The following is a 15,403-nucleotide window of genomic DNA, read 5'->3' on the forward strand; positions in this document are numbered from 1 at the left end:
GCGATACTAAATAGTGGCTAAATTAACACCAAATTCATATAAATAAAACTTTTACCCGACTGTACGATTTAAAAAGTTTTATAATTAAAAAGGTATATTTTTTACAGACACACCTTTGATAGACACTCTCTGTTTCATTATAATACAAAATTGAAATATTAGTTAAGGCTAACGCTAAACTAGTATATTAAAAAATGTATTATATATCCTACATCCCTTACCAAAGAACCATAAAATCAAAGAAACATAAAATGAAATATAATTTTAAAAATCCCATGAAAAAGTCTTAACAAAAAAGCTGTGCGTTTTTAAATGTGAGAAAACACAGTTTTACTCTCAGGTCAAGAAAACCACGTTATAAAAAATACCACATGCAAGTTTCTTGGGAATAAATTACCGACTTTCATTTTACCTTAAGAGCTATTGATTCTTGGGGAATACGTAAAATCAACAAAAAACTCTGATGGATGGATGATTAATAATGATAAAAAATATGTTTCAAACACTACAAAATCGAATTTATAACAAAATTCACGTTTCTCGAGTGAAGAGTAATAGACTAACAAAAAACCAACACTGATATACAAAGTAAAACACAACCCAAAAACATGCGGGATCAACCAATAAAATTACACAAGCAGCGGGGTTGCTGTTGCATCATTTTTGGCACTTAGCCAAACATTATTGGCGTTCAGGGGTTGTAAGTAGGGGAGGCGCTTCAAACATCCCTAATATCTTCAGTTAAAATACAGTAGGTCAGGTGACGTTGTGTCGAGCATTGGCCTCGACTCATTAATAAAACTCGCGGGGAAACGATTGGTCGGGGGAAAGAGGGGAGGGTGCTGTCTCCCTTGGAAACTCCGTGAAAACAAACTTGGAATTGGAATCACTCCAACACGCTCCTTTATTGATTCTATACTTCACCTAGACAAAACTTACACAAATACATTGTTCATAACACAAATACGTCTACAATCTACTAAAACCTTGTAGGAAGGTTACCATCTAACCTAACCCTGATCGATTGTTATCCCCTGAACTGGTCCTGCGCACAACTCGCGCACTTAGCTCGCACTACTAGTTAGTTGTTAGAGATGTTACTACCGCATGGACCACGTCGTGGTAGTTACCTTGTGTTAACTCTCACACACACACGCACACGCACCACGACGGTGTACAAGGACGTGATAAGAACGTAGGTAGAGCACGACTGAGGGTAGCGACGGTGGCGCGTTCTGTGAGGTGGCGGCAAGCGACGCAACTTGCAGTACAATATTGGCAAACTACAGCTGTGAGCTCACCCCCGCACGCTGGCGACAGGTCGAGCAAGTGGCTCAAATGTTTCCATCATTTTGTATACAGTAGTACGAACTTAGTAACAAGACTCCCATGGAATCAAATAAGATTTGTTATCAAGGTTGACTTCTTATCGAGACTTGCAACACGCAATTAGGGGTAAAAAATAAGTTGAAAATGACACTTGTTATAAAGAGTACTTTTTATCGAGGGTTTTCTTATCGAGGTTTCACTGTATAGAATTTGTGGATAAAAAAGAGTTTTTGTTTTTGGTCTTTTCCAGCAAAATCGTCGCTCATAATCAACATAGTTAAACAAGATTATTATGATACACTTGTACATTAACAAATAACGCGCTCAATACAACAAAATGCTTTTCCTTTTAATTATCGACAACCTTTTGAAAGGTTATGTTTTAGAACCGGTCACGCAATATAACTTGCAAAATTAAATTAAAAGCAAATATAAAAATAATTATTTAGTTTAACACCCATCATTTTTTTCTTTTTTTTTTAATTATCACATTTAGCCGGATTACTAGAGTGGTCTTCTCCTCTCCATTTTTCAAACCATGAAATTTGATCAATTAACATAGATATTATTTATAAAGGTATATTAATACGAGGAAACACAATTATAGACAATCTACCAACAATTAATTATTGTTCTATACAAAATATATATTTTAAACATTTTAAAGTATTGAAGTATTAAAAGTACCGTGATATTTAAGTAATGTTGTATGCTATCCAAGAAAAAGGTGCAGATTAAAGACCCAGTCGCAAACATTAGTAAGTTAAATTTAAAAAATACATTAGCCTGAGCTGTCAACAAAGTATGAGCTTTGTTTCTGTTTTTTGTGCATTTCTGTTTAGTATGTGCTTTTTTATACCCCTACAATAAATAAATTTTAATCAGAAAGTAAAACAGGGTGACAACAGGCAAGTTAGAAACAATATAACTGCTATAAGTCCTGTTCCAATTCCAATAATGCCAGATTGCACACGAATCCCATTAAACCTTTTGAGTAGGTACTTCAGCAAACAAAACTATTTTATATTCAAATCACTATTCTGATTGTATAATTTCATTGTATGACTATAAACTATATACATCAACTATATATAAACTATATAGTTTAATTCCATATTTGATTCTAATTTACTTAATTTTGATATAAAGTACAATTTAATATGTAAAAGGCAATACATATACTTAAATCCTTTTGTCCATGCATGGACGAAATTTTTTGCAGTCATTCAGTTTAAATTATTAATAAAAAAATTATAATATAAAGCAATATGCGTTTTGCGTTTAATTGGCATAAACCATTATGCCTACAGCTATATTATTAGCTGAACAGTGCATTTAAAAATTAATCAGATTTCTTCTGTAAAAATTAAAAAAGAAAAGCATTTAAGAAATAAATAATAACATAAATATCCTGTCATTGATGTTTTTTAACACAGATATCCATCAATAATTACTTCCCCGAAGTCCCTTTCAGCCATAAAAACTCAATTTTGACAAATCTAAGCAATTAAGCTAGCTCATTCATGCAAACTAACTTAACCTGAGATAAATCTGTTTGTAAATATGTGTGCATTAGAAATATCACTTGGTACGTTGATTTTATCTGTAATAATCTTGACAATTACATTCAGTTGTTTTTGCATGATAGATAGACAGGCAAACATTTAAACTTAAAAGTAATTATCATTTAGCAAATTTAGAAAATCGTAATAAAATAAAGAGTACCAACAGTCACAATAGTACTAACGAGCAGCAAACTAATTGGCTCGGTAACAATCACCTTGTGACTTATTAGTAGAAATGCTAATTAACTACTTTCACTCTTTCAAGGAGTCCTGAGTTGCTCTGATAAAAAGTGAATGATTGTCTCAACAATGTTATGGAAAAGTCCATGCTATCTTGTAAGAGACTAGAGTAGTGTAGAGCAGAAAGGAAGTAAACATTGACGTTTAAACAGAGAAAACCACAAGGAAAACTCTCTCCACTCTCCTTAAAGACATTCTTTTTTATCTTGTTAACAATAATTGTCAATGCCAGTAGCTTTTTTTAATTTTTTTGTAAGGGGGTCCAGACTTGTTATCTTAAAATCAAGATTTTGTTTAATAAATCCCGAAGACTAATGGCCCAGCACCTAGATCCAGAACCAAGAATAAATCCTGCTTGGAATCGAACCAGCAACCTTTAGATTTGAGGGCGACAACTATAACAACTTGGCTACTTAGACAATTGAATTTATTCTGATAATATTACTTATATCTCTTTGTAAAAAAAGTAGTAGAGTATTTTTTTTTTAAATAGTTTATATTAAGTTTAAAATAACCCTGTGTAGTTTACTTTTTATTATTTAGTTACAGATTAAAGAGAGTAGAGATCAGTGACGTCATTGAACTACTGTATTGAGTCTGATAATGATCGTAGTGTCAAATCAAAACTGATCACCACTTACCAGTCCTTATGTATATTTACTGTCTTAGGAGTAAACAGCAGTGCTCAATTTGAGGGGTAACACGGCCGAACGGAGTACCTCTCTTTCGGAAAGACAAAAATATTGGCATAAATAGGTACTAATCACATTAAACAGATTACAGTTCTGAAACCTATTTTTTAATAAATCGAGCACTAGTAAACAGTATGTATAAGTGTAAATATATGTTTTATGTGTCATTAGACGTATAAATGACGTAATTAAAAAAAACAATCTTTGCTTAGCTTTAACCCAGCTACATTGTCAAGCAGTTTACAGCTTCATTGCAGATTTGTGTGGATAGAGTAGAGAGGAGAGTCGAAGGAAGGGCAGCAAGGTCAGTTGCCTCCAGATATGGCAGCTTGTCCTAGCCTAGTTGTCGTCGTCTGCTGTCCGACCACGACCACAAGACCACCTGTTAGCAGTTGTCTGCTAACTACACTACGGGGCTGAAGTTGACATCTACCAACTTTAGACAATTTTTATTACATACGAATAGTTGTATGAGGACGCTCACTGAGTGTCCCTTAGTTTTTGTTGATGTTAGTTAGGTTGATGTGGCATAAAAGATGCTCATAATAAATTAGTAGTTACAAATCATCACTCTCTTTGGGTGGCTAAATTTAACTAATGTTTATTTTTATTGTAAAACCTGCAAAAACTTGAACAAGGGAATGGAATAGGCTATCTGGTTCTGTATCTATTGTCAAAGGTGTTTAGTGTTATTATGCCTACCATTTCCAAAGAATTTGAAACAAATGTTATGAAAAGGGATTGCTTTGGTGTAAAAACATTGAATAAATTTACAGCTTTAGGATTATTTACCTTTCCTTTGTCCAATTTAGAACTAATAGAAAGCTATGAAATAAAAAATACTAAAAAAATGCAATAAGCCTGATTTGCTTTAAATTAAAAAAATCTTAGAACAGTTTGTACTTTGGTTAATAAAAAATTCTTGAGATTTTGCATATTGCTGTCAAACGATTATTGTCAAGATTCATTCTACCAAAGTTTTTATGAAAAGTAAATATAAATATGCCTAATACAGTTCTCTAATTTCTAATAACACTTGAAACTATATTTACACTTGTACTATTTTAACAAGACAGTAAATATATAATAAGATGATAATGGTGATCGATTTTAATTGGACCAATCATCATCCCTCAATAGATGGATGACAAGACACTACTTTAATATTTATTTTCTTGTCAAAACAGTACCTATTAGAGTAAATATGTGTTTCAAGCGTTATTAGTACTATTTGTATTTACCTTCCATGAAATTAATAATGAAGTAATATGCTGATTAAGAATTTATCAAGGTATTTATTGATAGATGCCCCCGCCGCAGCAAACCTGCAGACTAAGCGAATTTCAACTTGTCTGATAACATTTTTACTAAAATATTTCCATAAATGAGATATATTTTTTTATTCCCTAATTAAATAACATTAGATTTAACAAGTGCTTAGGTTTGCTGCCACAGGGAAGGTAAAAAGTGTTTTTTGATCATACGTTAATAGGATGAAATAAATAAATATGCCAAATTTTATCAATATATATCCATAAACAAGTAAACTACAACAGTTTTCATTTTCTCCATAAGAATATCATGGGAATTTTAAATTAAACTATTTTTGAATTTTCTCCGTGACCGTTAGGATATATTTTGATCAAATTTGGCAATTTTGTTTATTTCATACTAACCTATCAACATTTCAATAAAAACACACCTCAATACCTTCCCTGTATCAGCAAACCTAGGTACATTAAAACTAATGTTATTTAAATAGGAAATAAATCTGACAATTTCCAGGGTATTTGAGTAGAAATCCAGCCTGGTAATTGGAAATTCGCTTAGTCTGCAGGTTTGCTCGGGGGTATTTTTAAATATATAAGTCCATCAATGTTTATTTGAGGTAACTATTTCTATCTGCTAAACCGTGAACCACACATAAATAGACCTAACTTCTACACTCATTGTTTTAGTCAAATTAAGTTAAACATGTCACTGTCAGTCAGCCAGGATGAGTGCTACTAAAGCCTAAATGTGTCCCTAGCACTGGCAAGTAAGATTCAATAAATTACCAAGCACCAGTGATTTAGCAGTATAAATCACCACACTGCAAAATGCCTTGACTAGCTACACTTGCCAAACCGAATTACACGGACAAAGAAAACTGGTTTACAGCTGGGTATAGATGGGATATAGTGAGGTGCATACTTCACTATCTAAAAGTCCATGCTACAACATAATAGTATATTACGCTGGACAAAGCAAGATGAAGTAAGTTTAAAAAGAAGTTACAAACACCTTCCCGGGTGAGTTGTGTATGATACTTGTCTTACTATCAGCAACTTTCTGTTAATTTGGACTAACATAGCCTTACTATACCTTACCACTGTCATTTAGCCACTTGTAAACATAGAATAATCTAACTCCTACCTATATTTAGACTCATCAGGCAGTAAATTTGAGCTTGAGCTATTTCCTCTCGACTTAACTATTATTTCATGTGGAATTTCACAATATTATCTATCGTAATCCGTCTTATATTATAGGTTTAAATAAGTAAATCACACCACTCCACAAGATGGCGCTTGTCAAAGTTATTGACACTAATACAATATTAGCATTGTTGGGGTTTACAAGTCATACACACTGAGCAGGGATGTAGTAGGTTCGTCGTCAGCATACCATTGACAGTTACGCTTGCAAGATTTTTTTCTACAATTACGACGACTTAAGAAGAGATAACGAGTGTTTATAGTTAAGGTAATTTAACATTGCAGTAGGTACATTTTTATACTACAAGTAGCTTACTAAACTAAACCAGCTTTTGAAAGCAACCTTGATCGAAAGAAAGGATTATCAGTTAGAAAAATCTCTCCTTCGATTACTTCTAATTAAAAAAAAATACTTTTAGTAGGATTTAAAACACTTCAGTGAACATTCTTAACCATCTGCAACACCTAATCAATTAGTAAAACATCATCTTGTGATTTTTAACACACATAGCTCTGGGTGGGGCAACAACAAACACTGATAAGGTCATTAATTGACACAGAGACCTCTAGAACAGCTGTGAGCACTTGTCATCAAACAGCTGTTTCTAACAGAGCTGTCATGTCTTTCCACTAGGACCTCACATTTCATTTGTTTTAAAAATGGAATTTTTACAAAAAAACAGCTGAAACTAACTTGATTAAATTTTAGTATGTTATAGTCCTTTCAACTGTTAATAAAACGGTACAACCTCCATTAGTAGGTGTTGCTACTCAACTGAACGTGAATGTACATCTTAATACGTTAAAAACGTTCATCTTTTGTATACATAATGTTTGTTGTAATGTATGGTCAATTGATGGATTGTAAAAAGCTTTCCAACTCGAAAATTATAAAAACTATCAAACAGTTATAAGTCAGATTTTATTTCTTTTCATTTATGTTTTCATAAATCTGCCTATATGACTACAATTTCTACCTAAGATAAAGCAAAAATATTTGGGAAATTCGCTAAAGTGATGTCCAATAATTTATCTTGGGTCATCTTCTTACAGATACGACCCTAACTGACAGTTATAAGAATAACAGTAACATTACAGTAAATAATAAGTAAATAAGTAAATAATAAGTATGAGGTTCTTTGCCAACTTTTGAACACCAACAACTTTCGTAACTTGATTGACGGATTGGCAAGTTATTCTCACTGAATCAAACGTGCGGGACGGTTACCTAGAATGACTCACCTTAATTATCAAAGAGATAAGATACAAAACTGAAACCTGCCCAAGTGTTTGTCATACTATACCTCTAATCTTCAGTAACTTTACAGAAGGTATAAAATGGTCGGTTAATTCAAATAAGGAAAACACAAAACAATTTTAGTAAAGGGTCAACTCATTTTGATATTGTAAAACATATAATTAAGATAAAGATGTACCAAATACTTGACAGGATAAATAATTGAAACAGCATTAAGACATATTTTGTATTAAAATAGAGATAATTTTAATATAAATGGACAATGCGATGAAGGACTATTTGTTTCAGAGATGCAAAGTAATGAGATTTAAGTTAGGCCTATCTATGTATTTAACAGTAATTTGTTAACAAGATTGACCTCTTTAAAACAATTAGGCCTACTGTAATTTGGTCTTTTCCATTCTCGTTCTAAATTCTAAAATTAAAGAGATTTAACAACAGGTAATTAAACTAGCGCCAACTCATGTTGAATTCTCTGTGGAAAAACACAAATCAAGTCAATTAACTCAATTAATAAAGAATAATTTGAAGTCATAATTTGGCAGCTTGAACCATCAATGCCAGAATATTTGTTTTTATTTTTTATTGACTCCTTTTTTAGGTTAGGCCTATGTCCTTTTATGTCTTTAGTATACGGTATATGTATTTCAACAGGATATGTACATTTTCTACCGAATTAAAAGCAAATAATGAAAAGTCCAAGGTATTGGGCAGTGTCCTCCAAGGTATTATGTGCAATCTTTATAAAAAGTCACTAATGCCGTCAACTTCCACCCAAGCCGGACACTGTTTATTTCAGGTGGGCTCCACTCCATCCATGCTACATTAGTAAGGTTAATGTGGATTGCACAAAGTACAGGTAACTCGCAACACCTTAGCCAACTGAGCTGCCATGACAATATCGGATGAACGGGTCAATTGCTACTTTAAACACACAACGACACTGTACTTGGAGGTTAGATAAAACGATTTAATTAAGCTGCGGGTGGGTTGTCAGTACTGCTACATCGCCGCTAAATGCAGTGACGGGCCACACACATGAGTCGTCGTCAACAATGTAAAACTGTATAAAAGTGTGGATTAGTAGCATTCTAATGAGTATCTAATAAACCAAAAAAATGGCAACCCTTACTAGGCACAGCTCGTAATGGAGGTGGATTCAACCAATAACTGCAAAGCCTGAAAAAGATTCCAATTTTTCTCATTTTCTAAAACAAAAACCATAGCAAGATTCCGAACGTAGCTAATTTCATTCAGTCTTGGAGAACCTATTGTGTAATTTGCATATGAAGACATAAACAAAGAATGATTCAATGTAAAAAAAAATGGCAGCTAGTGGATCAGCTAAATAAATAAGCGATCGATAAGGCAGCCTCTTTAAACCTTGCTTTGCATTTGCCCGTACACATAGGCTAAGTACCTGTGTGTTAAACAAGCAGCAAAGAAAGGGGTTAGCCGGAAGGTATGGGGGTTTAGTGAGTGGGAGAAAATTTCGCACCGTTCCGGCCAAACCTCGCATGCGGGGTTGGTTCGGCAGATTGGCCACAAGCTAAACCCCAACTCTCACTTGTTAGCTGCGGAGAGCTACCTTCTGCCACTGGGTGTTGGTCCACCTACAGAACCAAATGAGGGGGGCCCTAAACTAAGGTGTAATTCGATCCGTGCCAAGAGTCTTGTGGCACTGGGGGCCTAATATTCAGTGTCTTAACGGAGCCTTCTGGGAACCAGGGGTAACCCAGTCATACACACCCCTTACCTCTCTAATCGGGTCACTGGGGAGGTGGGCTTAGATAGGCTACCCGGTATTCGTGAGAACAATGTAGACAATCTTGGACCCAAATGGAGGAGGAAGGTCTACTGAAATCTGACGATGACAACAAGCTCGCAGAAACCGGAAAGGAACGAAAAACGACTTTCCAGGGGCGAGTTGCAAAGATGGAAGATAGCGGATGCTTTAGCCAAAGGCGAAAAGGTGCTATCCAGAAGTGAGAGGAGGCTGGTGTGGGCTGCCAAGCACCCTAACTCTGCTCCCTGCAAAGCCAGTTCCTCCGGGAACTAGGATGCTGGGAAAAAGCAGGGCAAGGGTGGTACCCCCAAAGCTGACTCTAATGAAGCCTCCAGGAAGATAGGTGGAGGCTGTGCTGACGCAGCCACAAAGGATTGGCTGGTCAAGCAAGTTCAGGAGCTGAGTCCTTTCAGGGAAATCTCGCTACGTCTTGTCCCAGCCAGAGACCTTGTGAAAGCTGTGAAGGTATATTTATGTGTCCAGCCCTACAAGGTCTGCGTCTGAGATCCCTTGGCCTATTGATGGGAGATCAAAGGGAAGAACAGGTTACCATAGTCAAAAGGCTCTCACGGTTCACCAAGGACCTGGGATTTGACGGAGAATGAGGACCTGTGAACGAGGGTGCACAATAAGCTGTTCTAGCTGCGATGCAATCCCATGGTGACTTATGGCCAATGAGTCTAAGGCATTGTTGCATACTATAGGAAATACTATAGTGAAGAGTCGCTTGTTGCTTACTAAAGAAACTTAAGTAACCTAACCATAGCAGCAGGCAGAAACTATGAAGTAGCTATTTTTTAGTATTTTTTAAGATTTATGACAATTTGTATATAGGCTATAAATTGTTTGTGTACTTAATTTTTTAGTGTGATACCAAGGTATTTTGTCATTCAAGCATAGATTGAATAATTTAGAAGTGGCCAATGGTATGCAAGTTTGCACTAGAAACCTTCCACCACAATAGCTTTTATTCTTATGTAGTCATCTCAAAATTCCTATTAAATAGAATCTACGTATTCAGAGTACGAAAGAGTGGTGGGAGGAATTTCTTTTCTCTCTCGCACTATCCTTGCTGCTTGCCATTATTGAAAAACTTTTTCAGTCAACTAAAGAAAAAGCAGTTGCTTAACAATATCATATTGCCGTAAATTATTCTCCCCACAGTAATGTGTATGATGAATGGATGAGCGAAATAAACAAATATTCTATCAATGGTGATGAAGCATGTAATACACATCAACTATACCCCATGCAAGGTGTCAAGCGTAAAGTATCATTGCTACGTACATTTCTCACGTTGGCGTTACTGACGTGATCTGCGGGAAGGGACTCTGGAACCGTCTGTAGTGTAGTCCTCATGCTAGCAGACATCTTGCGGCCCTACCTCGCACCCCCTTAACATTGGTTTATTCCTGCAAACAACATCAAAGTTTAGGCAAACATTTACATGACAAATACAGGTAATTTCCTGTTAAAGGGAACATTCATTATTATCGATTTTTATTCATATAGGCTATCGATGTTGACAAATTAAAACAAATTCAGCTTGCAACTAGGCCTACACGAAAAATAGACTTTGTTCAGTAGGCCTATAAACACAAATTTAAAAAATATATATATATAATATTGAAATGAAACTGTTCTAAACTAATTGAACCTAACTAACCAAACTTACTCTAGGTAACCTTTTGAAATTTTGGTTGTTACTCCCTACATGCGTTTTCTGTTATATCAAACGAAATTTTGAAATGATACAGCAAGTTTGGTTTGTTTGTTAACTTATGTAAGGTTAGTTTAGAACAGTTTCATTTCTTAATCAATATAATAGGTTAATTTATATGATTATTGCCTGAATAAGATCAGTTCTCAATGTGAAGATATAAAAAAGAAGGATTATGGATTGTAATGGAAAATAAAAATACAAACATATCGAAAAAAATTATCGATGATAATGAATAAAACAGGACAAAGTACCCAGATACATTTGAATGGTAGACTCCTCAAGACAGAGGCCAGTCTGGATAATGGGTTTTCACGTTACACCGACGTCCCCTAAAACTTGTTAAATTAGGAACGTCTGATACATACTATGTTAGCCAATGAATTAATTATTATTACGTAATAGTAAAAGTAGACGATTTTAGTAATTTTATCCCTGTACCAGTAGTTTTCCCAAGATCCATTGATGATGGTAAAATAGGGGGCTAATCAGCTTTGGAGTTAAGACTGACCCATCACCATAAACCTAAAGGCATATTTAACTAGTAGGCTTAAGTGGTCTGATATGATTTTTTGAAAGAAAAGGAGGAATAGTCCTAGAAATTCTTCTTTAGTTACTTTATCATTTGGTTATACACCCTATAGCCTAGTTGGAACTTTGCCCTCTTTTACAGAATGAACTACATTGTGTTTACAACTACAGAATGAAAGCTGTAGTTTATTAAATAAAAGTCAATTGAAAGGATACCAGGGTGCCTAAGTTAGCGCTAATAGAAAATATTTTTGCACAATTAAACTTTGAAGTGGACAATACTACATTAGCTTGATTTGAATTGATGCATTAGCTTGGCTAAGCACCGTCTGCTTTTATAACAAAACTGAGCAAATAACCAATACAATTTGGCAACCTAATGTCCAATAGTTTATTTTTATTGCTATCAACCAACAAGTCACAACGGTAAACTAAATGGTCGTTGAGATTGCTCTTATGTGATTGATTAGATAAGGGACGGTCATTTCTGCTGGTTCACACACTTGACCGACGATTAACACATTGCTCCATTACGGAACATTAAAACTTTGCGGTAAAGGATGTTAAACTAAAGCGTAAAATTGTCTGGTAAACTAGATGCAAATTTAAAGTTTTCATCAATTTTACAAGTAGGCTCAGTGAAAAATTAGAATTCCTACAAGAATGGATCTAATCTTAAAAACATTGTTTATCAATAACAATCATAAGCAAAATAATCATGAGTATTTTATAAATAAGAAGGGGAGTTTTACAAAATGTCAGCCCTGCTGTGCTATCAATGCTAGTAATGTCAGCTAAAGTGACATTATGTCAGCAGCAGGAGTAGCCTATCAATTTCACCTCTTCAAGCTAATATTTTAAATTCTTTCACTATTGGTTTACAATTTTTTAACCTATAAAGCTCTGCATAGCAAACTATATAATAACATGCTGGTAAGCAATTCCAGCTTCTTTCTCCCTTAACTTAATGTTGATAACAAAGGAAATGTTATATAGGGAATTTTATTTACGCTCAATTTAATTATTATTTACAGTTTAGAAAGAACATGTAGGCTAGTTTTTTTTTTTTTTTTTTTTTTTTACAACAATATAGCCTACATATGTCATATATGATTGGAGTTAGTTATGTGTAGGCTACACATTAACGCATGATTGGATAAAACGGAGAAAGATTTTCTGGTGACAGTGGCAGAAAGCCAACTAGGCCTTGAACTTAATTTACCTGTGCCATATTTTATCACCTATAGAAGTATCGACATAATTCTAATAACCAAAATTAACGATTGGGGATAGCAACCTAAGCCACATGTAAACACAATGAACAATTTTAGATTTTTAAACAAGAAAAAAAAACTCTGGAATGTATACAAAATAATAGAGAAATTCTTCATAACCTACCTACTGACCAAAGAGGAAAGTAGACAATAAGTTATTTGACAAATCATGTGACAAAATGTCAATTAAGCTAAACTAGCCTTAAGAGGCCACAAAGCAGAAAAACATACAACAGTTTGTGATAGTGTTGCAGAAGAAGAAAAAGGCCTAGAGGCATTATATTAAGGAGCAGTGTAAAATAAACTGTAGGTAGCATACACACACACGCTAAGAATTGATAACTTATTGCAAAAAGCTCGTCTACAAAGATTGTGGGATAGAAAAATCACAATTTCGCCACAGTTTTTACGCTTTGATACGGATACAAAGGCCGCAATCACTGTTTTGAAGACAAATGATAGAATCTCTGAGTAAGAGGTTCTCACGACATCACAGTTGGAGATGATGAATTTCAGAGCTGTGGCTGCAGAAAACATTTACGATTTCATTGCAGCCACAGCAGACGTTGGCGATTTCTCCGAAACCACAGATGACATTTAACTATGATCAAGGGGAGATAACTTAATGTACAATATTACCAATAACAATTTGTCTTATTTTTTAACCAATAACTTAATCTCCAAAGCAAGTTTATTTTAGTCAATGCACCATCACAATTTTGGCCCAAGACCTGGAGTTAACATTTTTTATCCGACCCAACCTCAAGTAAGGTAAGTTATGTTATGTTAGGCCTGGTATGAAAATCAGTCTCCTAATGTTAGGTACCGGTAAGCAAAAACTACTTAAGGTTAACAGAACAAAATGCAAAAGACAGCTGAACAACTTAAAGGAAATTAAGTTATGGAGATAGGTAGGGCCTAACTTAAACTAAGGGGTTAGGCTACATCTTGGCTTATTTAGTGGCATTTGGGGAAAACGTAAAAGCTCGAGAATTTAAATCCACTGTTTCTGCACGAACAAACCTTCCTCCCCTTTCATGTTAGTTGGCTGCTAGAACTTGGACTCGTCCAAACCACAAATATCTGACTAACTCAATGAAACTGAAGCTTGATATTAACTTTATTATTTAATTGTACGGCCACTTGGGAATCTCTCCGACAAAAACTGATTGCATTTTTGGATTTAAGTGTAAAAAAAACTTTACATAGAGACATCTCAAAATTACATCATATAAGTTTTAACTTACCCCAGTGTAGACATATTGAATAATAATAAGTATCTAGATCGAATCCCCCCCTAACTTTTTGTCAAAGATTTTGCTTAGAATGCTGTTTCTTCTTAACTGTAATTTTTTTGTTAGAATTTGAGGTTGGTATTTAGGTAACATATAATTTTATTTTAAGAACAGAATTTAACCTTCATTCAATTTTTTCATTACAGCAAGTTTGGTTACCGTAGTTAAGTTAGGTTTTACAGTAACTGCCTGACGCCTAATCAACCTCCGGTTACCGGACATGTAACTTATCCTCTGCCTGAAGTTTAACTTAAAACATTAGCCTAATTTAGTTTCTAGGGTTAAGTTACAGTAACTTAGATGATTTGGTCTAAAAAAGCTTGTTAAAATGTTTTCATAAAAAAGGCCTACCGTACCAAGTTATTATCATTGTATTGGCTCATGTATTCTCCAATGTCATAAAGAATAAGGAACTTAGTTTGCATTTGGAATCCACAATGTTGAGAAGTTGTAAGTTAAGTTTACTTAGGCCTACAAAAATTCCATAATAAAATAAAATAAATAAGTTTAACAAAATGTTCCATGTAACAATATGTTAATGTTTTAATAGCCCCATTTAATTAACTTATGGGCACCTATTGTTTCATTGCCTAAGAAGAATAACATTTAATGGAGGGCAAGTTTAATGCTGGCTGGTAAAACCAATACCAATTTTGCTATTTCAAATGGTCTACCCGTGTGATATTATAAGCCATGCTTCCCTAGAATAGGCCTACACTCCAAAATATAACAATGACAATTTTAATTCCCCAAACAAACATAAATTCGGGAAGATAGCCATGGACCTGGGTCGTATCACTTCAAGGTAGCTAAATTTTGCGTGAAAAATTACATTAAACTATAATAATTTGTTGAATTATGAAAATGTAAATTTATCAAGCGGTATGTTAAAAGCACATATGTAACGTGACCTTAGACGTACATCATTATATAAATCGGTAAAATCGGTTTTAACATAACGCTGTTCATCTACTCCAAGCGTAGCCACATCCCCCTTGCATCGGGTTTTCAAGAAGTGGGTTGAGTAAATCACTTACTTACCACATAGTTAAACACACAAAATATTTATAAAACGATATTAACACTTATACTGACCTATGTTTATCATAACCTTTCTCAATTTGCACATAAATCTCTGTTAAAACAACACTCAGAACATTACTCACATCAATCCAAGATGGCCGATTTTTCCTACCTTGCTTGACGCAAATTGTTGTCACTGCGCAACTTCTAGCG

General features: G+C 34.4%; 1 protein-coding gene across 2 annotated transcripts in view; it reads right to left on the bottom strand.

The window, feature by feature from the left end:
- The window catches only part of LOC128999967 (serine/threonine-protein kinase MARK2-like), a 221,317-nt gene extending 205,945 nt beyond the window's left edge, over positions 1–15,372 (bottom strand). The window contains exons 1-2 of one of the 2 annotated variants that reach the window (XM_054426787.1): positions 15,334–15,372; positions 10,635–10,759 (exon numbers count right to left, since the gene is read on the bottom strand). In XM_054426787.1, coding sequence (XP_054282762.1) covers positions 10,635–10,718 — 84 coding nt within the window. In that variant the 5' untranslated portion in view covers positions 10,719–10,759; positions 15,334–15,372. Of the gene's footprint in view, positions 1–10,634; positions 10,760–15,262 lie in introns of both variants that reach the window. The other variant, XM_054426786.1, reaches the window with a different exon arrangement.
- Positions 15,373–15,403: the final 31 nt, after the last annotated feature.

Source organism: Macrosteles quadrilineatus, unplaced genomic scaffold (assembly GCF_028750875.1).
Source record: "Macrosteles quadrilineatus isolate MER2022 unplaced genomic scaffold, UCM_ALF_1.0 Scaffold_8__2_contigs__length_117827958, whole genome shotgun sequence".
NCBI lineage: Eukaryota > Metazoa > Arthropoda > Insecta > Hemiptera > Cicadellidae > Macrosteles > Macrosteles quadrilineatus.